General features: G+C 36.5%; 1 protein-coding gene across 14 annotated transcripts in view; it reads right to left on the reverse strand.

Moving 5' to 3' along the window:
• RAPGEF2 (Rap guanine nucleotide exchange factor 2) overlaps positions 1-27,397 on the reverse strand; it is a 265,814-nt gene that overhangs the window by 24,187 nt on the left and 214,230 nt on the right. For all 14 annotated transcript variants that reach the window (XM_040250573.1, XM_040250572.1, XM_040250574.1 and 11 more), the window contains 10 exons: positions 23,365-23,542; positions 17,559-17,695; positions 16,798-16,956; positions 9,352-9,504; positions 8,922-9,086; positions 6,748-6,855; positions 6,451-6,654; positions 6,242-6,350; positions 5,507-5,753; positions 205-362 (listed from right to left, as the gene is read on the reverse strand). In XM_040250573.1, coding sequence (XP_040106507.1) covers positions 205-362; positions 5,507-5,753; positions 6,242-6,350; positions 6,451-6,654; positions 6,748-6,855; positions 8,922-9,086; positions 9,352-9,504; positions 16,798-16,956; positions 17,559-17,695; positions 23,365-23,542 — 1,618 coding nt within the window. The remainder of the gene's footprint in view (positions 1-204; positions 363-5,506; positions 5,754-6,241; positions 6,351-6,450; positions 6,655-6,747; positions 6,856-8,921; positions 9,087-9,351; positions 9,505-16,797; positions 16,957-17,558; positions 17,696-23,364; positions 23,543-27,397) is intronic.

Genomic DNA, 27,397 nt, shown 5'->3' on the forward strand with positions numbered 1-27,397 from the left:
TCTGAGAGATCCATTTGCTTGTGGGCATACTAAAACAGTCTGAGTAATAATAAAAAAAAGGGTTCCAACTGTTTGAAATTTACATTTATCATGACTTTTAGCATCTGACAGAGTCCATGCCAAAGCAAGAGAGATACATATAGCATTACCATTACATTAGGGGGAAAAAAAGATAAAAAAAAAAACTATATGAGAGGTGCTCACCAGGAGTGGCACTGAAGTCTAAAATGCGATGGTGTGACTGTAGTAAGTCAGGATTACTGGACGATAAGGTTCCGCTGACGGGCAGTGCAGTTGGGATGTGCTTAGTCTGCCTTAATCCTACTATGCTGTCATCTTGAGACTGCCCAATCCCGATATCACTGCACCAAGAAAAAAGGTACAAAATAAATGATCAGCAAGTTAAAAAGTTATGACTCACCAATAGATAGTGCGCACAGATAAGAAATAGACCGTATTTCAGAACACTAGCAGTTAATGTACAAATATCATTAATAAATGACTGTAAATTTCAAAAGCAACTACTGCATGTGTATCCGACTCAAGCGCATGTTTCTCTAAAACCTGTCTTTTTAACGAGATGAATCATAACGAGTATTAGTAGTTTCTGAGTTACAGACATATATTTAAGAAAAGATAAGCCCGAGTTAGTCATGGAAATAGAGTTAAGAAAAAGCACATTTTAAGAAAGGCATTTAGTCACTCAAATGTTGACTTCTGCCTCAGAATGATAAGTTGTTTCATAATCGTATCTTTAAAGAACTGAAGAAATTGAGTAAAATGAACGGAGGAAAAAAAGTCCAAACTGTCCCAATTTCATCCTCCAGTGTTTCAGAGAGATAAATGAGATCACGATAGAGTCAAATGTAAAGAAAGCCTGACACAGACATTATTTCTTAATTATACGGAGCATAAAAAAGTAGTGGTGCAGGGTGACATTTCTTGGCACCAAAGAAGAGGCACTGGAAATCCAATGACTCACTTTTACTTTTAACTCTCTACTTAAAATTTCTAGTTCTAGATTTAAGCTCCAAGAGTACTGCTTACTATTGATAGCTACAAACTCACTTCCATTTATAAAAGCCTGGGCACAACTTTTGAAACATGATTTAATAATACATAAAAACTATTTCTAGATTTGAAGGGCCAACTATTTCCAAAACAAAATATCAGAATAAAGCAGTAAGCCCAAACACAAAATTAACTAGAACACAAGCAAATGGTTATAGTTCTGACCAATTTCTATAAGTACCTTGAAATGAAGAGAAAGAAGATCATACTAAGGTTGAGACATAAATCAAGGTGTCATAAAATTAAGACACAGCATCATTAAGGTTTTAGACATGACAGCTTGATCATAATACCTACTACCTACCGTTTTTAATGGCTGTGCAAAAATAAAAAAAAAACAACCTAGCAGCATTCTTCCTTTTTATTTGGGAGAGAAATGGAAATTACAAAGGCAAATAAGTAAGGACAAGACTTGGGATGATGTTAGTATAAATTCTTCAAAACTCATATGTAAACATGGTCCAGAGAGCCCACTCCTGGGCATATATCTGGAGAAAACACCAATCTGAAAAGACATATGCACTCCGTTCACATTTACACTGCAGCACTATTTACAATGGCCAGGACATGGTAGCAACGTATGTGCCCATGAACAGAAGAACGGATAAAGAAGATGGTATATATACACAATGGCATATTTCTTAGCTATAAAAAAGGATGAAATAATGCCATTTGTAGCAATATAGGTGGACCTAGAGATGGACATACTAAGGGAAGGAAGTCTGACAGAGAATGACAAATCTATTATATTGCTTATGTGTGGAATATAAAAAACAATGATACAAATGAACTTATTTACAAATCAGAAATAGACTCATAGATACAGAAAACATATGGTTACCAAACGAGAAGGGAGGGGGAGGGATAAATTAGGAGTTTGGAATTAACATATGCACACTACTATATATAAAACGTAACAAGGACCCTCTGTTTATAGCACAAGAAACTATACTCAATCTCTTATAATAATAATGGAAAAGAACCTAAAAACGAATGACTACACAAACATATATACATATAAAACTGAATCACTCTGCAGTACACCTGAAACTAAGAAATATTATAAATCAACAATATTTCAATAAAAATTTTGAAAATTCTTAGCTATATTCATAACAAAACTGTATTTCTATTTAAGTGCATAGAGGCGTGTATATATAGACAGAAAGGATTAATGTCCTGTGAAACATTAAAACATTCACATTATTAGTGGAATTTTATCTTTCAACCTTATAAAGCACCCTTTACTGCCCAAAATATGAGATGTCATATAGGACTCAAGACAACTGCTGTGGACTCAGGCCAAAGATAGTGTCAACTGAGCTCCTGCTGGCACAGATGCTGTCAGTACTGGTCAGACACTCTGGGTATCCCCCAAAGGTGGCCTTCTTCAGACCTGTTTCCCAGCAACAAGTCACACCCAACATGGTGATCTAACACTCTACTCTCACCTATGTGTCTGCCATCCACAGACACAAGAGTACTCCTGGGTTGAAACTGTGTTAAAGTAAAGATCAGGCTCAGAAAGGGCCACCTCTGAGCACAGCCTCTTCCTGCTGGACCTCTCAAACTCTCATTGTTACTGAGATTTTTTTGACCTTGGTTAATTTTGTATGTAATCTGTTGGCTTATTCTCTCTTTCCTCTGGGTTCTTCAGTGTTTCTCCACTTACTCAACAACTGGACCTGAGCTCTACTGTCCTACCCCCTCTACTCACATCCCTCTACCAGGCCTGCCCTTGCCAGGTGGCCACTGTCTGGCACCTTAGCTTCTGTGATACTGATAGTATTTGAGGGAAAGAGAAAAAAAAAAACAAACAACAGTATATCTAGAATATTTATCTGCTTGACTACTTTGATAACCTTTGTTAGGAAAAAAAAATCTTTGTAAACATATGCTGATTATTAGGAAGGATTTGCAATTTTCAGGCAAGAATACTGGAGTGGGGTGCCATTTTCTACTCCAGGGGATCTTCCCGACCCAGGGATGGAACTTGTGTATCTTGAATCTCCAGCACTGGCAGTCAGAGTCTTTACAACTAGCACTACCTAGGAAGCCCCAAGTAATGACTACTATTAAATCAAGTCTATATACCAACATAAAAGATCCTACAGTCTACTGAGCCTTCTTTTAAATATAATTATTCTTCTCAATTATATTACATATACAGATGATTTCAAATATTTTTCATAATAAAATGTTTATTTTTATTGAGTTACAACTGCTTTACAATGATGTGCTAGTTTTTGTTGTACAACAAAGTGAATTAGCCATATGTATACAGATATCCCCTCCCTCTAGGACTTCCCTCCCACCACCCGCCACCCCGCCCTCCCCATCCCACCCATCTAGTTCATCAAAGAGCAGAGAGACCCAAATTTAAACTACAATGAGGTATTGTAAACTCACACTAGTCAGAATGGCCATTATCAAAAAACCTACAAACAATAAATGTTGGGGAGGATGTCGGAATGTAAACTGATAAAGCCACTATGGAGGTTCCTTACAAAACTAAACGCAGAGCTACCATATGACCCAGCAATTCCACTACTGAGCATATACCCTGAGAAAACCATGATTCAAACAGACACATGTGCAGCCTCAATGTTCACTGCAGCAGTATTTACAGCAGCCAGGACACGTCCACTGACAGATGAATGGATAAAGATGTGGTCCGAAATGAATGTTTAAATGAGTCATATTATGTTCTTCAATGCAAATTATTTAAGATGTCTCCTCAGTGCTTCCAAATCAACAAGCTATTTGTCATCCTTTTTTCTTTTCCCTTTTCTAGATTTTGAATATCTTTCCAAATACACATAATAATGTTATGCACAGTATTCTCATCCTGTGTCCCTTGCCAACACCCTGTACTAGGGATGGATTTCATCTCAGCTCTTACATGTCACATTTCTATTAATACTCACCAGGGTCATGCTGACTTGTGTTAGATTGTTTTAAAGGTTCATATTTAACTCATGGTCAGATATAACTCTAAGTTTTTTTTAGTTATTGTGCTGCTAATAATTCTACATTTAAGTAATTTTCTTATCCACTTAAAAATGTGTTTTTCATTATGAAGGGTGACTTAAAAAATCAATTCCTATTTTCTGCAATGCCAGCAGGCCTAATCCACTGTCTCTTAGAAACTTACTTGGTACAAACACACTTTCAAGTCTATAAATACTGCCACTGTACACACTGCTTACCCTTAGGACTCTGCTGTAGCAGTCATTTCTAGCTAATATGAAAGATCAATCATTATAGTTTAATATGGACACAAGTTTGACATTCAATCCACTAACAGCATATTCTAGAACACAGCTCTATAATCTTTGTACGAAATGTTTATCAGAAGTGGAATTAGAAAAAAAGACTTGAAAAAGTCTGAATGGTTGTATGTAATGCTACTTTGTAAGACCTATTAGATCATGAAAGAAAGAAAAATAACCCTTATGTTTTCAAGTTATCTCATATTACTGTAGTTAGAGGAATATATAATAAATAAATTTTGGGCACCCATGTAATTTAATGTTTTAAAAAATTTTGACTGATGGTAATTGGGATTTATGGGGCTTCCCAGGTGGCTCAGTGGTAAAGAATTCACCTGCCAAGCAGGAGATGTGGGTTGGATGCTTGGGTTGGGAAGATTCCCCCAAAGGAAATGACAACCCATTCCAGTCTTCTTGCCTGGGAAATCTCATGGACAGAGGAGCCTGTTGGGCTCAAAGAACTGGACACAACTTAGTAATTAAACCACCACCACCAACTGAGGTTTATAAAACATCCACAGACCTAGAAGCTAAAGTGAAGAAAAAAGTGAGCAAACAAGCAGAAGTTTTAAAAGTGTGACGCTTGCAACTCTGTCTGGTATGAGTTGTTGGCATAAACAAACAGCCAAGAAGAGATTCAAGAATACACCTGACATGCTGACTGCAGGGCCCAGCAGGAGGAAAAAAAGGAGTTCTGTGCTTGGTTGGTGATGTCTTGTCAACAGTTAAGTAACTGAAATCAGGAGACAGAAACAAAAAGAGAAAGGCAAGGGTACATAGTAGCAGCTGTGAGCCGCAAAGACTCAGTTGGCAAAAGCAGATGCTGACGTGGAAAAGACACCTAGAAACAAAGAAACAAGAGCAGAAACAACCCCATCATGCCACGGGGGGAGACAGGAGTAAAGTCACATTCTTGCTTTTTAAAAGTCCAACTAAGAAATAAAATAGTTCAAACAAAGAAATGCTAACTATCTCTAAGAAGACTGGAATAGGCAAACAAGTGGCAAAAATGGGATAAAAACAATTGTCCAGTTGCTTCTAAGATAGCTCTGCCATAAAAGCTAAAACAATTTTTACATTCCTGAGTAAACATTACATCATTACCTTTGCTTATTATTTTAATACAATAATAGAATGCAGAGAAAATTTATACAGACACTTACTTATATGGTTTCTGTGGCAAGATACTGATCCGAGTCTTGTCAAGTATTTTTTTGAGCTTGTTCCTTCCCCCAACAGTATTGGCTTTGCTTTTCTTATTTACTTTTTCAAGTCCTATCACTTGCTCTACATCTACAGCAAGATCTGGAATGGAGTAGCGACTGGCCTTTTTGATGTCTCCAATTTTAGGGAGGTGAGGGGCACCATTTCTCTTCTCTTCTGATAATCTTGTTAGAAGTTCTTTAAATACTGAAAAGGAAACAAACACCAAAAAACATCCATTATTGGAAATCTGAATAATTCAAAGACAACTGGAGAACTTGGAAATAGATACTAAGTATAGACTGCAGTGATCAAAACTGTAATCCTGTAGAAAAACACTCCTACAAGGAATGAATGACACCAAGAATCTGTTTTGTATGTTTTCTGCCACTTCTACTTAGAATAAATTACAGGTATTTATTGACAGATTTTTATTCTTTACAGATATTTAAAATATTTATCAAATAAAAACATCAATAAAATTAAATGTTATAGTCCTCAAGTAAGTAGGCTTTTATTTAGATCTAATTATATGCTTACATAATTAATTCTGTATCTATGCATTTTACTGTAAATTTTCAATTCTTATGATACTTGAATTATAAGCAATGACTTTTCATGGTTAAGACATAAATGTTTAAATAAAAGACCAAAAGGAGAAAAATGAGACTATGCAAAAAATGCAAAATACTTACCAAATAAATTGGTTTTCACAGTGATAGATAAATGTGTGTTATTTCTAAGAATTTCCATGGCTTTTGACAGCTGAATATTTTCAAAGTTTTGACCATTTACTTCTAGTATCTAAAAATGAAGTTATAAAATTAATTTCAGTTTCCCAAATGACTGAAGGAAAAGAAGACACCAGAGTTTACCATTATCTTTGAAACTAGAAATACCATACCTGATCCCCTCGTTTCAAGCCCGCTTCTGTTGCTTTGCTAGCTGAATCTACACTGTCAACAAAGATTCCAAATCCTTTCTCTGAGCCTCCAAGTAAGATAAAAGGCAAAGGAGCTTCTCGGGATGGTTTCGTTAGCGTCATCAATCTTCTTTTTGCTTTAGCTGCACATGCAATATTTAACAGCCTTAGATGTCCACCCATTTTCTACAAGAGTTCAAAAAAAGTGGTTTCAAGGATGGGCTGAATAAAATGAACTTAAAGCTGTGATTTAAAAAAAAAAAAAATCACAAATATTACCTCTCTTTCCAGATTATTTTCAAATTCTTCTAGAAATCGAGTCATTGCAGTATCTCCTTCAAAGTCATTGAAGTGATTATTCACCCACAATAATACTACCCGTGTAACCTGAAAAATCAATTAATTTTTAATAGGTTTTCTTCTTTCTAGTGCTAAAGATTTGTGGTTAAGGTCATTGCAAAAAAAGATATCCGACAAACAATTTACCTAACAATGATGAACAAGAAAAACAATAACAAAACCTTTAGATTTTATTGATGAGGATAACTTACTGAAAATATATATTAATACTTTAAATGTGTACTTTATATTGAAGGATGGTAATTAACATATATCTTGCTTACTCTCAAAATATATTTGAAACAAGTTACAACAAAAACTAAAGGAAAAAAAGAATCAAAATAATACACAAGAGGACAGAAACTTTAACACCTACAATTCTGCAGGAAAAATGAGTTGCCTTTTCTTACTCTGCTCACATGTTTTCACTGAGCCCTACACCTTTATACATCACAATACACACACTCAGCTATGGAATATTTGCTTTATACCAGCAAGAACTGTGCAACCTTCATTAGACTATAAGTTCCATGAAGACAACCTTATCTGTTATGTTCTAAAGGCATCCTTAATATTTATAACAATACCTGGCTCAGAGTGAACTCTCAATAAAATTTTACCAAATGAAAGGAGTATAGCTGCAACTTTAAATTAAAAAGTACTTGTTTTATTTTATATGAGTTTAACTTTCTCAATCTTAAATAATATGATCAAAGAAATTTTCCGTAGCACTGTTTTAAGCATTGACCTCTTAAAGCAGGAAAATGAAGTATGCTATTTTAGCAGGAAAGAAACAGATGTGACAGTATGCACTTAATCTTTAAACTACAGTTAAAATACTTTTTACAGTTAAATACAGTGGGACAAATTATAATATATAATCTGAGTAAACACTCAGGAGTCAAGTTGATATTTATATTAATTTTTTGTCATTTATCATCACTATTGACCATTTTTCAAGTTGAAGAAACCAAGATTATTGTCTCCCCTGAAACTATATCCTTAACACCAGACCTTTCCATAAAATTAAAATTTTGTAGCTGAGCAGCCACCTTAAAAGTCTACTAGCCGTATTCCAGGTTAGAAAAACGAGATTTGTAAATCATGAATTGAATACTCCAACTACCGCCACCAATACCTTTAAGATGCAGTAAGAGATCACTGTGAGCCAGACAGTACCAAGTTATTCATCTTCACAACAACCCCAAAAGGACACAGATTACTATTTTACAAAGAGATGGGTAGCAGGAGAAAAATGGCAGAGGAAATACTCAAAGCAAGTTTTACAGCAGAAGACCTTAGCTGAGGTCTTCTACGCCTGTAACTCTCAGATGATGACATGAAGAGCATCACTGTCCAATGACTGCTCTCAGGCCAAGGGGTAGTCAGCAGCAGGACCAGCACTGGAGCTGGAAGCCTTTTGCTGTTTGTCCCCCGTTCTGGGTTTCCCACTCTGCCTCTCCCATGTGGGGCCTCAAAGAAACAAGGCCGCCATATGGAAGGAGAAATGAGTACAGGCTAGTTAATTCTCAAACCTCACAAGACTAGCAACTTCATCACCCTCTCTGGCCTTGAAAAAGAGCCTGACTCAAGAGCTGGTGAAGAGGATCAGTTCGGAATTATAAGACAGGGCCCTACCCACCCACAGTGGTTGAGAGAAGATGCTGTTTCGGGGCAGCTGAAAACCTATGACGTCTATATGGTGTACACTGGCCAGCTACTGAACCAGAGGATGCACGTTCCCAAGGAACCCAGGTGTTTGGGGGTTGTGTTTTAATTGAATTTTCAACAGAACTAGAGTCTAAACATTTGTTGAGGGGAAAGGAATTGAGATGGCAGAGGAGAAGGACATGGAGCTCACCTCCTCCCAAAAATACATCAAAAATACATCTACATATGGAATGATTCGCACAGAAAATCTACTGAAACATTTGTTGCCCAATGTATTGGCCTTTGTGTTAAAAAAGAAAATTCTAGGGCTGAACTTAGAATCTATAACAAGAACTAGTATTTATAGCATCCCTTTTCTTTTGCTCAAAAAGTACATTCTCTTAACCCACCAACATAATTTGAACATAACTGGTGTAACAATTATATATAACGTATCTTCCAACCTTATCCCTGAGGCTCGGGTCATTAAACCACTCCAACAACTTTTTGCCCACTTCCATCGGGCTACAGAGAAAAGTCCTATAGGTCAACAGGAAGTCTTCTATGAACGTTGGATCCACCACTGAATGTTCTTCCACCAAATGCATCGTTAACCTTTCTGAGGTGCCCTGTAACAAATCAAATGTGTCATAAGCATCCTGCATGCATGGCATATACAGGTACCTTGATTTCAAATCTTCAACGTAAGGTGAACTGGGTAGTAAGATATACAATAATGAATAAGACTGCTATTCATCACAGAAATTCCAAGATTCTTTACAACTGATACATTTAAGAGAAGTTACACTGAAAAATGAGGAGGGGGCATCCTAAATCATCACAAGCAGTACTACCAAAACCGTCCTCCCTCGGGATGTGGCGTGTTTGTCTCACCTTGATGACAATGTGCCCCTTTCTTGTTCCAGTCCGATCGAGCTCTCGGTGTTCCTTCACCATGACGATCTCTCCTTCCTCTTCAACTTTTTGCATGTTCTTTTCTACTTGGTTGAGGATACGGCAATAATCTTGCTGGGCTATGCAGACAAACTAAAATAAAATGTAAGTCACATGTTAATGATAAAGTGCTTGCAAGAGACCTAGCAGCGCTAATGATTCAGTGTTTTAAATATTTAAGACTGACATTTTTCCATGTCTTTCCCATACTTTCTAAATGAGCTCGGTAATGAAACTTCACCAGACTTCTCTGCTTTTTAATGTATTTCTTCCTTGGTCAAGAAAAGTTTCATTTTTAGAATAATTATATGTAATTTATATTAAAAATCCTAACAATTAAAAAAAAATCAGAAGATAAAATTAGAATATTCCTTCCTCGTGTCCCTTTTTTGATGATTAGAAAACACTGGGGGAGGAGAGTGGACTCTTAAAAAAAAAAGATAGGATATATATGTGTGTGTGTATACATATATATCTAGATATATTATATGATGTACTTTGCTATACACCTGAAACTAACACAACATTGTAAATTAAATACACGCCAATAAAAATTAGAAAAAAAAGTGCATATCCTTACAACTGTGGTCAGTTCAGTCGCTCAGTGTGTCTGACTCTTTGCGACCCCGTGGAATGCAGCACGCCGGCCTCCCTGTCGATCACCAACTACCAGAGTTTACTCAAACTCATGTCCATTGAGTCAGTGATGCCATCCAATCATCTCATCCTCTGTCGTCCCCTTTTCCTCCTGCCCTCAATCTTTCCCAGCATCAGGGTCTTTTTTAATGAGTTAGCTCTTCGTATCAGGTGGCCAAATTATTGGACTTTCAGCTTCAGCATCAGTCCTTCCAGTGAATATTCAGGACTGATTTCCTTTAGGATGGAATGGTTGGATCTCCTTGCGGTCCAAGGGACTCTCAAGAGTCTTCTCCAACACCACAATTCAAAAGCATCAATTCTTCGGCACTCAGCTTTCTTTTTAGTCCAACTCTCATGCCCATACATGACTACTGGAAAAACCACAGCCTTGACTAGATGGACCTTTGTTGGCAAAGTAATGTCTCTGCTTTTTAATATGTGGTCTAGGTTGGTGGGCAGAGCAGCAAAAAACCTTTGGAGAGAGTCTATCTACAGGTGGTTGTTTAATTATCTGTTAGGCTCATGGTCCTAACAGAACAGAAGAATATGAAAAGAATTCAGAATAGAAGGATGCAATAATGGATTTTAATCCAGTCCATCAGGGCAGCTGCTGGGCAGCATTTCTGGTTTAAGAATTGTAATGTACCACCTGAATCCAGGGGACTAAGCTAAGGAACCACCACTTTTTTTAGGGTGTGACTTTTTGTTTTACTGTCAGTGGGCAGGTAAAAAACTGGGACTCTCTGGTGCTTAAGAAATCCTAGCCTGCTAATCAAATCATCACAGAATTGCTTTTAAGAAGAAATTCTCTTAACTGCCACCATCCTGCCTTACTGCGGCTTCTAGGGCCAGGTTAACTGATTCAGATGTGAGCTTTACTACCTCTCACAGTGGAATCCTGAGAAAAGAACCTGGGGGTCTTATTTTGCATCTGAAAAGGGGAAATAATCCTAATAGCACCAGCCTCAAAGGGTTGTTATGGAGGTTTAACGAAATAATCCAGGTAAAACTCCTCCACTGTGCTAGATACATAATATGTGCTTGATAAATTTTATTTATTATTTAAAAGTGATGTAAAAACATTATTATCACTTAGTGGGTTTTAAAAATTTGAAAAGATTTTGAGAGCAACAATTTTTAAAAAGATAATTTTAATAAATGATACCGAAATCCAAAGATATCCATGCAGTAGGTATTATAAATGTGTGATATTATAAAAGAAATCAGCTTAGAAAGTCTGTTCAAAAAGATCTACAAAGGAAGCCACATACTTTTTAAGCTCAAATCATTATTCCTCATAACTGATAATAAGGTTAATCCTTGCTCTTAAAGAAGTTAACAAAAATGTGCACATCAAGCAATTACTCCTCCATGACCTCAAAGATAAAAAAATTCAGGACTCAGGGGAATCCATTTTATTATATTTCTTAGTAGTTTTAAAGAAAGTGAAGAATGAATTCCAGAAATCACTTATTACACAAAGTAAACAGAAGCCAGTGACGAGGCAGGAATAGATTTTTAAATTAAAATTTTTGTCTTCTATGATTTTTGAATAATTTATTCTTATTTAAGAAATCATTTTTAGGGTAAGTCAAATATACTTCAAATATATATATTTAAAATTGCAAAAAATCATTTAGGAATGAAGGAAGAATGAACATTTCTTTTCTCTCATGTGAAAAGATTAAGAGAGGGAATGGCTAAATTATAGCATATGGCAGATAAAAGATGCTACAGCCATCTAAAATCATGTTTTCAAACATCTAAACTTTCAACTCAATATTCTTGATGTTGATCATTTAAAAAAAAATTTTAAACCACATATTGTAACAATGATTTTAATAGTGATTATGACATCACTATTATAACATTGTGGCTGCCTGACAGGAACTTTCTCACTTTATCCTCCCAACCTCCCATGGCATTCATGGAATGCCATGAAGGTGCTATTATCCCCACTGCACAGATGAGGAGACAGCCATACCAACGTCATGCTAGTCTCCCAATGTCTCATAAGTATGTGCTTGCTAATTTAAAATTATATACATGCCTATAAAAATTGTGGAATATAACAAAATCAATTATTATTACTTTTTAAGAATTTTTTATTCTTAAATGAAACAGATGAATATTTTTAATGATAAAGGATACCAATCACAAAGGAGAATGATTATTATTTCTGAGCAGTGCAAATAAGCAATTTTCATTGTTTAATATACTTTTCTATATTTTGCATACTTTCTACATAATCAATCAAGCTTTTTTACAGAAGTAGCAGCAGCATTTCACATGGAAGAAATAGCATACTACAACACTGCTTCTTCCACTGAGTTGGTTGATATAATCTCACTAATTATTTTATTAGTTTAGAATCAAAAAGTTAAAATTCAAAAAGCACAGGCTTTTGTTGTAAGTAATTATGGATAGCTAAGTAAAAAAAAAAATTTAATGCCAAAAACTACCTCCAAACTCGTATCTTTAACACTGACCACAGGTTTGCATATGTTTGAAATATGTGGTTCTTGCCTGAAAAATATTTTTAGTTTTTTTTTCTTTTTACAGGGCAGCAAGTTGTTCTCAGAGTCTCCAAACAATTTTAGGTGTTCTTTCTTATACTCATTTTTAGAGAACATAATTATATTGTTTATCTCCCAAAAAAGAAATATATCCTTGAGTTAAAACAAGTAGAGAGATAAAAAGAAAATGCATTTTGAAATGTACTAAAATTAATCCTCTTGACTAAGGACTTAAAGAAATTAGAATAAATTTGATTTGAAATTCTTAGTGTCTAGACAGACATTTTTGGCATTTCTTCTGCAGCAAACTGAAATACCATCCAAAAATGAAAAAAAACAAGGAATCCCAAATTGAATTTCCAATATGGCCACATAGCACCAACAGCACAAAAGAAATATACTTTAGATGAAAACATTATTTAATTAGCAAATTTATTTTTGCTTTAAGAAATTTTTAGATATAACATTAAATTCAAAGAAAAAATAGGTATGATAAAGCCAGTTGAAAATTTGTGAGTTGCCAACAAAGATCACTGACTCAATGGACATGAGTTTGAGTAAACTCCAGGAGTTGGTGATGGACAGGGAGGCCTGGCATGCTGCAGTCCATGGAGTCACAAAGAGTCGGACAAGACTGAGCAACTGAACTGAACCAAGGTGCGTCCAGTCAGGGCTATGGTTTTTCCAGTAGTCATGTATGGATGTGAGAGTTGGACTATAAAGAAATCTGAGCACCAAAGAATTGATCCTTTTGAACTGTGGTGTTGGAGAAGACTCTTGAGAGTCCCTTGCACTGCAAGGAGATCCAACCAGTCCATCCTAAAGGAAATCAGTCCTGAATATTCATTGGAAGGACTGATGCTGAAGCTGAAACTCCAGTATTTTTGCCACCCAATGCGAAGAACTGACTCACTGGAAAAGACCCTGATGCTGGGAAAGACTGAAGGCAAGAGGAGAAGGGGACAACAGAGGATGAGATGGTTGGATGGTATCACCAACTCAACGAACATGAGTTTGAGTAAACTCTGGTAGTTGGTGATGGACAGGGAGGCCTGGCGTGCTGCAGTCCATGGGGTCGCAAAGAGTCAGACATGACTGAGCGACTGAACTGAACACATAATTGTTTTAGAGAGGTTTTATACTTTAAGACGGCTGTTCACCCTGTATGATCTTGCCACTTTGATATGAAATAAAAACTCAACTAAGCTTTCTTTTATAAAAGGGCAAAAACATTTATGTCATAGGATAAGTTTCTTTTGGGCACATGACCTCATAGCTTTTATTTAGTAAACGTATTGAAAATGACAAAATGAAGTAAAGTTAAACTTTAATCAACAGCTCTCACAGTCTCAGGAAAAGCTGAGTCTCACAGATTTTACCTTAAGAGGTAAGCTCTATTTAAATTGGTACTCTGTGCTTGCAAGGAAGCTATACCTAACTGTTCACATAGGCATTCAAGTGTTCCCTATCTGCTGAAGGGTACAGTGCAGGGTTAAGCCATGCCTGGGTGTTTCTGGTAGGCCCAAGACTTAGGCAGGGGAGAGGGGATGAGGAGACAGAAAGTGGAAGAGCAGGAAAGGAAAAGAGGGACAGGCAGAGGGTGAAAAAACAAAGACATGGATGGGGAATGGAAAACTGGAGCCATCACCCGGTACCAAAAGACATCTGCCTGGTCCTGCCTTTGTCCTACAAACCCAATAGGGGACAAGACTGGGAAAAGAAGCACACAGAAGGGAGCAGGATAGAGCACGGTGTTGGGGGCATCACGGAACCCAAACAGGCAGAGATAAACATCATTTGAAGTATGGTTTTAGTGCTCTATGATGACCTAGGGGTTGGACTGGGGTGGGAGGAGCCTCAGGAGAGAGGGGATATATGTATTATAGCTGATTCATGCTGTTGAACAGCAGAAAAAAACACTGTAAAGCAATTACTCTCCAATAATAACAATAATAATAATTAAAAGAAAGAAGTGTCCAGTTGAATCCACTCACGCCATGTCCTCAGACTGATCATGGGCTCCACTTTAACCACACTACCCAAGATGTATTTCTGGAACCCACTGAGAGGCCAGCAAATGAGGGTCAACCTGCTAAGGTTGCTTCCTCTTGGAACGGACACCACCTTTGTTCATTTCATTCAATCAATACTGATTATCTACAGTCATTTTATGGATAAAAATGTGATTCTCACTGTTGACTTTCCCCAACAAGAGGAGGATATGACATATGCACTTTCTGACAAATACATAACATTTTTAAAGAAATACAGTAAAAATGCTATCCCAAATAAGCATTAAAATATCTAATTTTTTTTCTCCAAGCCTATTCTAATAAGGAAGGAGGGAACTTAGGGTCTGAGAGGGATGAGTGGAAGTACAAGGATGACTCTTGAACCTGATTTATTTCATGTTCCTTTTACAGCATGCAGAGTGGCCTGCAGATTAAGAAAAGACTTGCTCTAGCAGACACTGCCCCCATGACCCTCTCTGTACACCCGGAGTCTCATATCAGGAATTCCAGGAGCCTAATATTACCTTAATCAGAGTTTTCCTTCTCATTCAGAGTTTTCTCCTGGCGTCTACTTTACGGACTATCACTCTGTGTTTCCTGTTGATTCCTTATCCAGCAAATAGATGAACTCTCCTCCTAATATCCACCTCCTCTTTTCTTTTCCACAAACTCCCAGATAAATATTCAATGCTACCTAGTACATCTGACATTAGTTAAATACTCTGTAATATTAACTTGTATAATATTTTTATCAATTATTCTGAAACATTTATAAGCCTCCTGTATCATTTCAGTTCCATGATTACAAAATTTCTAATAAAAGGGGTTGGCCAATTATGAGGTGATAGCATAGTAGCTGAATTCTCAGAAATAACTTTCACTTGCAGTTTAAAGACAGAGACTGACTCAGGTGCTGCAGTGACTTGTAGAAGGGCTTGGGTTGGGTGTGGGGGGCAGGACAGAGGAGGATAGAAAAATCCTTAACAATTTTTCTGTTCATTTTGACTCACACTTTGGCTTTGTTTTTTTGGCGGGGGGAATATAATTCTAAAGCTGAAATGTCATATATGACCCCTCTTAAAAGAAATAATTTGAGATTTTGAGGCCAAATACTTTGAGATTTATCTACCATTTTGTTTTCCTCTAATATGCCAAATAATTGAGAGCCAGCTATATTTAGAATGCTCCTCTGGCATTACATATTCAACACACTGAACTCATAGCCATTTTTTTGTTCTCTATAGTGCTCACTGGAGGAATTATTTAGCAAAATTATTCTCTAGGTAAGACAATTTTATTTATAGCCATGGTCATTTTTCTTTTTAGTAAGTAAACCACTTAAAATTGAAAATTTAAACGAACACTACTTTACATTTATCAGACACTATAAAAATTCAATGATGTTCTTTTAGCATAAACTTTTCAGATGTATTTCAGACTGTAGACTAATAAATACAGTGAGCATATAAGATTAATTAGTTTAAGTCAACTTCTTTGGTTTACTACATTAAAATATTTTATCTTTCAAGGTCAGTTTTTAAGACATGGAATTATAAATATGCAATAATAATAAAAGCATCTTAAATTTATTTTGCACTAATATAGAGGTTACCTGTTAAATTGATCAAATTATATTTCACATTTGGTCTCAATATACTCTCTAGTCTTTTATTAAATGCTTTTAAATAATGAATATTAACATAATATCAATACTGACTTTGTATTTTTCATTGGCAGTCATTTCTTTACTAGCAAGTATTTTTACTGATTCAACTATGATTAATTTTCGTGACTTCTAAAATCAATTCCTTATCGTGCATGTATTTAAATAAAAACACCATGTAACTGTATCACAGCAACTTTACTATAATCTCTATATAATTTCTGTTCATGACAGGCGTTTCACTTCAATACTTTCTGTTGACTAGATTATCTATTATTGATGGCAATTTTAAGATATCATATTTATAGAACACCTGTTTTTTAATAGAACACATTTATGGAATGCTTAGTTTTGTGGAGTTCAAATAACTTTACGGGAGATTTATTTTTAATTTCCTGGCGTATGATAACACTAAAGGTCATAGTTGTACTTTAAAATCTTCTTTATAATTCTAAAAGATGACCTATTTATACAGGTCGAAAAAACCTTACCACAACTGCATATGTAAGTATTCTTTGTTAAGCATAAGACATACATTTTTAATGACAATTTATACCTGGCAGTCATCCACCTTTGTCCTCATCACGCCTTTCATGTACTCCTTGTCCATGGTGGGAGAGACACCGAAACTATTTCCCATACACAGTATTTCTGCTTTTCCATCTGGATAAGTCACTTCCACAGAACCATTCAGGATCACTGACCACGAGTCCAGCTAGTTCCAAAAAACAAAGACAAAGCAGAAAATAACATCATGATCATGAAGCTGTAAATGCTGGAATGGTCCCTACAAATGATTTAGATCTTTTAAAGAGGGAAAAATACCCCAAGTACAGCTGACCATTCTCCAAGTTCACAGAACAAGCTCAGCCATCGACCCACGGGTTTCCAGATGCCTGCACGGGGTCCACGGCATTCCACTTTTCTAATGACTGGGTATTACTCTCTAAAATGCCACAAGGGAAAAAAATTTCTTCTGTTCCCCAAAACACATATAAACAAGATAAAATGACCACCATTGACTTGATAAGTACATCATTTTGTTCTGACAAGAGGCATTATATCATAAACATTTAAACTGCAAAATCTGAAAAGCTAAAACCTCAAAATATTTCTATCAATATCATCTAAATATTGCAAATAATAGAAAATAAAATTGTGGATTTGGAAAAGACTTTGACACGAGTGTATCATAATTCCGGGTGATGCAAACTTATTGTTGCCCATTGTTTTTAAAGAAGAAAGAGGTTTTGTTCGTTACTGCACTGAGTGAGCCTCACACAGAGACATTGTTAAGTGGCATAAATATTTCCTAACCTCTTCACCGTCGTTTAACACAATGGTCCCAGCTCTTTCCACCACAGCGAACACCATCACAGCACACAGCTCCCGCCTCACTGACATTGTCATGTTGGCAAAAGCAGGCAACTGGTGCATGAATTCCAGAAGTTGTTCTGAAAAGCAGAAGGTGTGCAAAGAAAATGACAACTAACTTCAAAAACAAGCGTTCAGAAACAAGGCTCTGGGGTCCTTTCTTTTTAAATGCCCTGCAATTCTGCCTGTTGAACAATACTATTACTTTAAACATCTTTAGCACACTGAATTTCTTGCAGGTATACAAAGAATTCTGTCACTGTGGAAAGGGTCACATTTCCTTGTTGATTCAGGAGCAACAGGACTCAGTGCGACTCAAATTCCAACGAAGAGATCAATAAACTTCAATGGGGGATTGCAACTGAAAATGAGCTGTGATCTTAAGGTTTATTACAGGATGAAATGATAAGCTGAAATGAAACAGAGCACTGGGAATTCTCCAGAAAGTCAGTAGGTCCATTCTGGTGCCTCTGGGCAACTGGGTGCCCAAAACAGATGGCAGAAACAACCACCCTCACTCTAAAGATACTCCAGGATTTAGAAAGCAGGGAATATTTTCTGTGGATCAGACAAACCCAGAATCAATTAACATAACATTATGTGATGAATGTAAATGAAATGGATGTGCTAATTCGGATCTCATAGACTGATAAAGTCTGCTCACTCTTCCCAGTGGCAATGCTGTGGACAAGCAGATGCTTTTTAATAAGAACTCCTTTCTAAGTTCCTTCCTCCTCACCATGGCTCTGTGAGATGCATGGTTTCTTTTTCATTTCACAAGGAAGAAATCGAGGCTCAAAGGTACCTAAGGAGGAGGTGGCAGTGAGATGATTCAGGACTGTCTACCTCCATGCTCAGGCTGGACTTCACAGGGCATGTGTTAGACAGCGTGTGGACACTTACTGGCTGAATTACTTCGGGGGAGTCGATTTGTTTCCTTTAGACATGTTTCTCTCACTTGAAAAAGAGTAATATAATACCGACCTTCACTGGACAGTTCTGAGGATCAAATGCAATCCAGATGATAAAGTTCTCAGCAAAGAGTAAATACTCAACAAATGAGAATCACTATTATTGTCATTATTATATATATTATATGATTATATAGTCAATATTATATTCATGGCATTGTTCAAACTTTTGGCTAAATGAAAATTTCACTCCATTTTCCTTGTCCTCACATAATGACATTGTCTCTATGCACATTCCTTCTGTTAGGATTTAATGACAAGTTTTATGTTGTTGGATATAGTTTGCTAATTGCAAAAGCAATGTATAATAATACAAAGATATATTTTATGAAAACATGACATTCCTACAAGGTCAGACGAGGCGGTGTTTTCTGGTCTAGCCTGGTAATGTCTGTTCTGTGGAGACCCTTACGTCATCCCTGTTGTGTAAGACTTTTCATTATGGAGGTGGCTTTGGTAATCAGAAGAATAACAGTTGTAAGTGGTACCCAGGGACTCTGTCCAACAAGACAGTGCTCTTCAACCTGACTCAGACTGATGTATCAGGACATCAACTGACTGTTGCAACCAGCATTTTTAACAAAGAAGGAACAAGAGTATCAAAGTGCATCAATTACAGAAAAAGCTAAGTTTTGTTCAGTGAAACTTTTATTCCTGGAATGAGTAGATGTGTTTGTGTTGTGTCATAAAATACACCTGAGGGCAGTTGCGAGGCAATTTTGAATGTCACTGTAAGAGATGATCCACATCTACTACAGGAGGCAGGACTCTTTGCTTTACAAATGCATATGTTTTTGATATGCAACATAAAGGCAGATGAAGCCATCGTGGTCCTCTGGCTGACACATCACAGTTAACACTGCTGTTACCACTCTCTGTTTTCTTTAACTACCACCCCCCACTCCTCACCATAAGGTACACAATACTAGCTAATACTAGCTATTAAAATCATAGCTAAAATACAGCTATTAAAATACTAGCTATAACACACATTTTATTTTTTTTCCCTCTCCTGGTAGGAGCTAAACTTCCTTGGACAAAGACATATGATGTTAAGAAAAACATGAGACTAGAAATTAATTGTCAGAAATATTTTAAATTTAACATGTTTGGACAAAAATAAAAGAGTACCACCATATATGGTAGGTGAATATGAAGCATATGAATGTATAAAGCATACTCACTAATACTTGCAATAATGATTTGAAGTGCTTGCATGGACATTTGTCTTATTTTTTAACAGTGTCCTACTCCATTAACGGGTCATGAAATCAGTCCGTGATATATGAGTAAGTGACTAACATTAATAAAATACAATGGTATAGAAAATATCTGTGTATCACATATAATAAGGATAAATAACAAAGAAGACAAAGAAGATATAATAATAGTAAATACCCATTTTTCTCCAAGTTCAATTGAAAAATTAAACACTTAGCCAAACAATATGCAAGGGCTTTTAAAACTCTCAAGGATTCAATAATAGTATCATCAGTTGTGTGATAACTTATTTATTACACCAGAGGATTATAAGAATTTAAAAAATAAAGAATTTATATCACCAATCTTTAAAAAACGTAATAATGTAAAATAGAAGCATTTGATTCAGGAGCTCAACATAAACCCTGATGCCACAGGAAATATACAGAGTTACAGGGGTTATGGCAGCTGAGGATTGAGAGCATGGGACAGGTAAGGAGTTAGCTCCTAGGGTATGGGGAGAAGTTCTGTGGATGGAGAAAGAGAATCACCTTATTCTAAATGGCTTGCAAGACTCTGTCTGAATAATACATTAGTGTGACCCACCCTACTTCATCAGGAAAGAAATAATCCTGTTTGTAAAAAATATTAGACGCTCAATAAAACCTTTTTTTCTACTCAATGTAACACAAAGAAAAGCCAAAAATCAACTTATAGACAACAGAAGCTTTAGCCAATTCAGAAAAATCCTTATCTTATTGCTTTGGTTTAATTTTACATAAGAAATAATTAAGGTAAAACTTGTGGATTTGCGTGTGGGGTACCAAGTGAGGGGAAAAAAAAAGAGTTCCTTGAAAGGGATCAAAGTAGTTTTCTACCTTTATATGTCAAGTCCTCAAAATCTAAAAAAAAAAAAAAGTATTAAATAATTGAGTACCTATAGAGTTATAAGCTGGAGAGCAAACATGAATAATGTGTCTTTCTTCAAAGTACTGAAACAAATGCACGCCCAAGAATCTATGGGACCCCAAGGGGAAATTTTTTAATTCCTGAAATTTTAAAAACATATTTAAATATAAGCAGCTTGATTTGACTAAACGTAAAACACAAACACACACCCATCCCTTGAGTCGAGGAAGGTGGTTAGGCAGAGAGGCGTTTAGACAAAGCATCAGTTACACAGATGTCTGTAGTTCATAAGAAAGGTGTCTGCTTTAACTAAACACTGGAGAATGAGTTAGATTTACCAAGAGTAATGGCAAACAAACCAAAGTGTTCTCACACGTGGCTGTATTTGGAAGAGATGGAATATAAGATCCTCCAAGCCCTTGTGTAGATCAAACAATGCCATTATGCCTTATCGTTAATGATCAAGATTTACTACTTTAAATGAAAATATATTTGATAGGAGTAAGCATCTGAGTCGTCACTGCTTACAAGTGTATTGGTATTCAACTACAAGTAATTCATCCAGGGATTATATCAACAAGCACCTTAAAATAATTAGCCTGGTATTCATCTGTAGGAATCAGCATAGGTCTTGCTTTCTCCTAGAAAACTTCTCAGATATGAATGAATGCCTTAAATTTCCAGGAATGACATGCTTCATATATTTTACTAATCATAACTTTCTTCTGTAACTATAGTAAAATGAGCATATTCAAACAAGGATAACCTTCACGTCAATCTGTTCATAAGCAATGTTTAATCTATTTTGTATAAACCCTATGAGCAAGAATTTTTAAGATGGCAAACCAAACACACTACTTCCAACTTCATTCTCCCTTTAAAGCTACAATAAAGAGACACTGAAAATTATGTCGGATCTCAAACTCAAACTTATGGTTACCAAAGGGGAGATGTGGGAGGAAGTGATAAATTAGGAGTTTGGGACTGACATATACACACTACTGATGTATGCGTAAGTGATTCCCTTTGCCATAACCTGAAAGTAACAACAACACTGTAAGTTGACTACATGCTAATAAAATTTTTAAAAGAGAGAGAGAGAGAGAAATCACAAAGACAAAGAGAACAGGAGAGTGAAACACATTTTGGACAGTGGAAATCAGATGAATGTGAGTTATCAGATGCAAGGAAGCTAACCCCTAAGTCTTCAAGGATGACAAAGGACCACTTGACTTCATGCTGCAGAAGCCTCAGAAGACTTGTGACTACGAGCACCTTTAGACCAGAGAGTGGAGCAGGTTGGGGAGGAAGTGGGATAAAGTCTGGAGGAACAGGGATGGGCATGTGAGAAGCAGCTACATCCTCCAACAGAAACCCAGTAACCCAGAAAGGGTTACTGCAGAGGCACTTCTGCGCTGGAGGTACAGGCACAGCTGGCTCCTCCTTCCTCTCTTCCAGGTCTGAGCTTCCAAAAGGGCACCGGCAGTCCTTCATTTCTGCAACAGCCTCCTGTTCGGTGCACACCCTGAGATTATGACCCCAACCCCGACTCTATTCCTCAGAGCCAGCAGGATCAGGGCCTCCATGCTTCATTTCCACTGGGCTGCCAGGACCTAGGAAACTCTCAGTCCATACAAGGTGCGGCCACATTAGCCAGTGACTACTCACCCCACATAACAGTCATCTCTAAATAGCTGGCAATTTCTATCAGTGCTTTCAGTGGTATTTTAGAATACCTGGTTTTCCAACTTCAATTCCCTAGCATATGTACAGATCTTAACTGGTACAAGGTTCTCCTCATACATAATGTTTGGCTCCTCTCAAAACACAAGAAACAAGCCACTCACATATAACAATGGCCGTACTGTCCTGTATCCACTAGACTCAGTTCCTTGAATTTCTTTCAAATACATATTGGCCCCAAAAGAGCTGGGGGCGTGGAAGAGCAGATAACTGGGGCTCAGGCAAGGGTGTTATAGACTCCAGACCTGCAGCGCAGAGATGCTCTCAGAGGAAGCTGGTCTCACTCCCAGCATCTAAGGAAGAAGCAGGCTCTGGAAGGCAGCGTCAAACACTAAACAATCATTACAAATCAACTCTCATTCTGATGGCCAAGCTGGGTCAAGGGAACCTTGAGGAAGGGGAAAGCGACGCAAAGCCACTTAGACCCATAATCTTAAGGCGCACTTAAAGTCCCTACCCCTAGGCTCATGTGGGGCTCACTTGACATTCTGCACACTTCTTCCTCTAGCCTCTCCTCTCTATGGAACCACAAGAGGAGCACACTTAAACGACAGCTCCACCAACTGCCACCCGACTGATATTCACACAGAGAGAAGCTCGAGCTTACTAGGAACAGTGCTCACAAGAAGATTAACAAATGTGATAATGTTTGGAAGAGGACTTTGACTTTTTTATTTTTTTATTTTTTTGTCCTAGAGTAAGCTAAGAAACAGCTCATGTGGGAAGGGTTTTATTTGGAAGTTTTTATCAGTTGTGGCCTCGTGAAGCTATGGACTGGGTAAAATTAATTTTTCCAAAGATGTTTTCAACAGTGCTGAGAGAAACGACCTTTTAAAGCCTAATACTCTTGGGCTCTGTCGTACCAGAGAGTGTTACTTCTAAACTCTTTAAATTGCTCTCAGATTTGTTTTCTCACCCAGACTCACCGATGTCATCGTCTGTCCTGTCAATGGGGTCCTTCTCCAGGCAGTCTCTCACGATGTCTCTGCTCATTAGAGGGTCCGAGGCCCTCTCGATGTCCTCTTCATCGTCATCGTCCTCAGAGTCCACTGCTGTTTCCGGCAACCCGCTAAGGTCCATGTCACCAGCCTCACTCTCTGTGGCCTTCAAACAGACCAAAAACAGACAGATGGACGGACGGATAGACAAGCTGGTTTTAAGTACATCTTGTGTATCCAAAAGAAATAAGTCTTGTTTCAAATATTACATTTATGATATGAATCTTTCCATAATTAAGCTACATGTATTCAACATTAACAAACATTCATGGTCTGGGCACTATGTAGAATCACGACATCAACAAAATACGAGTGATTTTTATCTCATGGAATTTTTAGTTAGAATTAATGGTTTTATCACAATAATTTTGATTTCTTACCTGAGCTGTCACCTGGCATTTGAAACATAGTAGAATAAGAAAAAGACGGTACCAGTTTTCACTCTACTTTTCAAAGAGGATGGCTTAAACTAAGAGTGTAAGGGTGACAATTCTGAACAATTCCTTCCCCCAAAGAAAAGCTGTAGGTTTATTAATGCCAAGAAGACTGAACCACTTCTCTCTTACTAAGAGTCTTTATGAAAAAGTGAATCCCAAATCAAAGGTAATTTGATAAATATGCAAATAAAACATTAATAATTACCTGATTATTCTAGTGTCCACTCTCCAACTATAAAACACTAAAGGTGTGAAAGACCCTACATGTCTATAGGTGACAGTCTTTCTTCCCATTCCTCAACACTGCTGACGGCAGCACCAACCAAATTTCAAGTAATCAAGATCAAGAAAGAATGAAGCAAAAGTAAAATTATTCGCTCAGATATGTCTTAAGGAGCCAGGTATAACAGGAATGAAAAGAAGGAAGAACGTCTAAGTATACTGATATCTTTAGTCATAGCTGCAAATTGGTAGCTACTCTCTGCAGCTGAAAAAAGTGTTGTTAAAAAAAAAAATGCAATGATCCAATCTCTTAAATTTTTTAGAACTATCTTTTTTAATTCTAGAGAGAGACTCCTATCAGGTCTAACATGGTTCTGTGATTAAAAACAAATATTTAGCCTGAATCAAGACTCATAAGTTTCAAAACAGTCTCTTCTGTTGGGCTATCTCAAGCCTACAACCATCATCCTTTGAAGGCTGTTCTATACATTTTTGTGATGCTCATCTCAACAATAGTACATATGTGTCATACTGGCCTTATTTGACATTATGTACCCAGATCTCACTAACTGCTTAAGAATAGTAAGAATGAGTACAATTAAATATTAACTGTATCAATCTCAAGCATCATAAACATGGCTTTCCAGAAAAAATAATAAACTCTTAGAAACACTTTATTATAAAACTCTTAATTTTGTAGAAAACATAAAGTCTACCAGCTTCAAATAACTCATAGCCCATATGACTTTCAAAGACAATAAGACATCTTATTTTTAAGAATATGCAAATACAGATTAAAATATATAAACAAAAGAAGAAAATATAAAATGTTGAACCCAATAAATAAAAAGCCAACACCAAATCCCGACAATATGCCAGGAATGTGCTTCACATGTATTGACTCATTTAATCCTTCAAAAAATCCTATGGAGTAAGTGCCATCGTCGACATTTATTATTCTCCAAACATTCAGGTAAAGAGAAATTATTTTCCAAGATTGTGTTGCTGGTAACTGTGGAATCAAGAACAGAACCAAGAACTCTCACTCCCGAGTTACAACTACAACCTAATCTGTTTCTTTATAAGAGATACTTAATACATGAATGCAGCTTATAGAAAGTTTTATATATATATTTTTCTATCATTTAGCTTAAGTCAACATTTAAAGAATAAATTGTATTATTTTCTTATCAACAAAGTTTCCCCTTTCCAAAGTCTTATATTATAGAAATACTATTTAATTCTATATTTTGAAGCAACACAAGGCTGTGTTAATATTTTCTAAACTTTAACAAAAAGAATTTAAATCTTTAGGTACAATTTCCTGAACTAAAATGCACACATTATATGAAAAACATAAGGGGAAAATAATTGAAGACAGAATACCTAATGAAGACAGAATAAATGAAAATAGAAAACACAACCCCTACAAAAGCTCTTTCAGCAGTGGCCTCTGAAAGAGCAGTGAATATGGCTGCTCGTGTTGGAGCACGTGAGCAGAGATGCTCCTCCAGGTGGAAGAGCAAGAAGGCCTTGCCACCAAGGCTAGAGAATTAATTGCGGAGTGCTCAGCAGTACATCTCTTTCTTCTCTTCTTAAGTCGCTCAGTCGTGTCTGACTCTTTGCGACCCCATGGACTGTAGCCTACCAGGCTCCTCCCTCCATGGGATTCTCCAGGCAAGAATACTGGAGTGGGTTGCCATCTAATTTATGATTTTTTAAAAAATGGAATCCTAGTTGACTTACAACGTTGAGTTAGTTTCAGGTGTACAGCAAAGGGATTCAATTATATGTATGTTACATATTTAACAATATATAATACATATAACATATAAATCATTTATATATGTCATATATAATTTATTCGTATATATATACACATACACATATTCTTTCTCATGTTCTTTCCAATGATGGTTTATCACAGGATATTGAAATATAGTTCCTAGTGCTGCAGAATAGGATCTTGTTGTTTATCTATTTTATGTATAGTAATTTGTATCTGCTCATATTTCTGACTTAAATTGTCTCTAGATTCTAGAATGAAACTGAAGCAGGACCGAGTGTGATATGGCATGCCAAGGCTGTGAGCAGAGAAACTAGGCCAATATTGTTGTTATCATCACCTTATTCCTAAAGCCTAGAAATGTGACAATTTGCTAATGCTTGCTATGATCACATTTCATCCTAGCTTCATCTTAACATTGGTGATTATTAGTCATCACCTCATATTTTCAAATATATAGTCCTCTATACCCACATTCTTTAATATCAGCCTGGAGTGAAGACGTAGTACTGAAGATAGAAATAAGAACAAAACATTTTTAAGTAATATACAACTGAAGGCTTTTTAAAATTTAACATATGGTAGGGGATGAAAGGTATATTTTATCCTATCCCAAAGAAGTCATTACTATCACTTAAATGAATTCTATTTAAGTCTTAAATAGAACAGATTTTCCAGTGTAAGTTGGATTAATCTCTGCAAAACTGAGCCCCCACCCCATCTGTGTAAACAATCATTAGTTGTTTTCTAGTCCTGCTATGCGTATTCCATTCTTTAAGAAACTATTCATAAAATAACATTCATGAAACCAGTAACTTAGAAGATTATTTTTATTTAAAATAAATATCCCTTTCAAACTAAAATATATATTCCTCTTATATTAAAATACTACAAAATTCCTTTTAGCGATACATCTTAAATAGAACTCAAACAGATTTTTAGGAATCTATTAACTTCACGAACAATGAGTCACTTGGAGACTGAGCTGAGTTATACGTTTAGTGAATGCTGACTGGCCAACAGGATGAGAGAGCTAAACTTGAGGGCCCGGAACTGAGTCACTGGACTTATTTCGGCTGAATGAGCAGACAAATCAGAGATCATTAGTTCAAATCTCGACTCCAGCATTCATCATGTGACTGTAACACAGTCCCTGAACCTCTACAAGCCCAGTTTTGTCATCAGGAAGCTGGAGTTGTATCTCATCATTCATAGGACTGTTCTTGGATCAAACAACAGAAAAGGGAGCCAGTTACAGGCCACATCAAAAGGGCCTACCTCAAGGGGACAAGTTTCCACCTCTGTGCCCGCATCCCTTTACCTGGCCCCACCCTAGCAATGAGCCTTGAATAAAATCTGCACTGGCAGTATTTGTCAAAAAAAAAAAAGAAAAAACTTTGTTAAATATTCCAGCCCCTTACATATTGTAAAAATATCTCTCAGGTTAATGGCACCCCTTAAGTTCTGGCTAAATGACTCACACAGTAATTATAAAACCAGTGATCCTATATAGCAT

The sequence above is a fragment of the Oryx dammah genome, unplaced genomic scaffold, assembly GCF_014754425.2.
Source record: "Oryx dammah isolate SB20612 unplaced genomic scaffold, SCBI_Odam_1.1 HiC_scaffold_12, whole genome shotgun sequence".
NCBI classification, from domain to species: Eukaryota; Metazoa; Chordata; class Mammalia; order Artiodactyla; family Bovidae; genus Oryx; species Oryx dammah.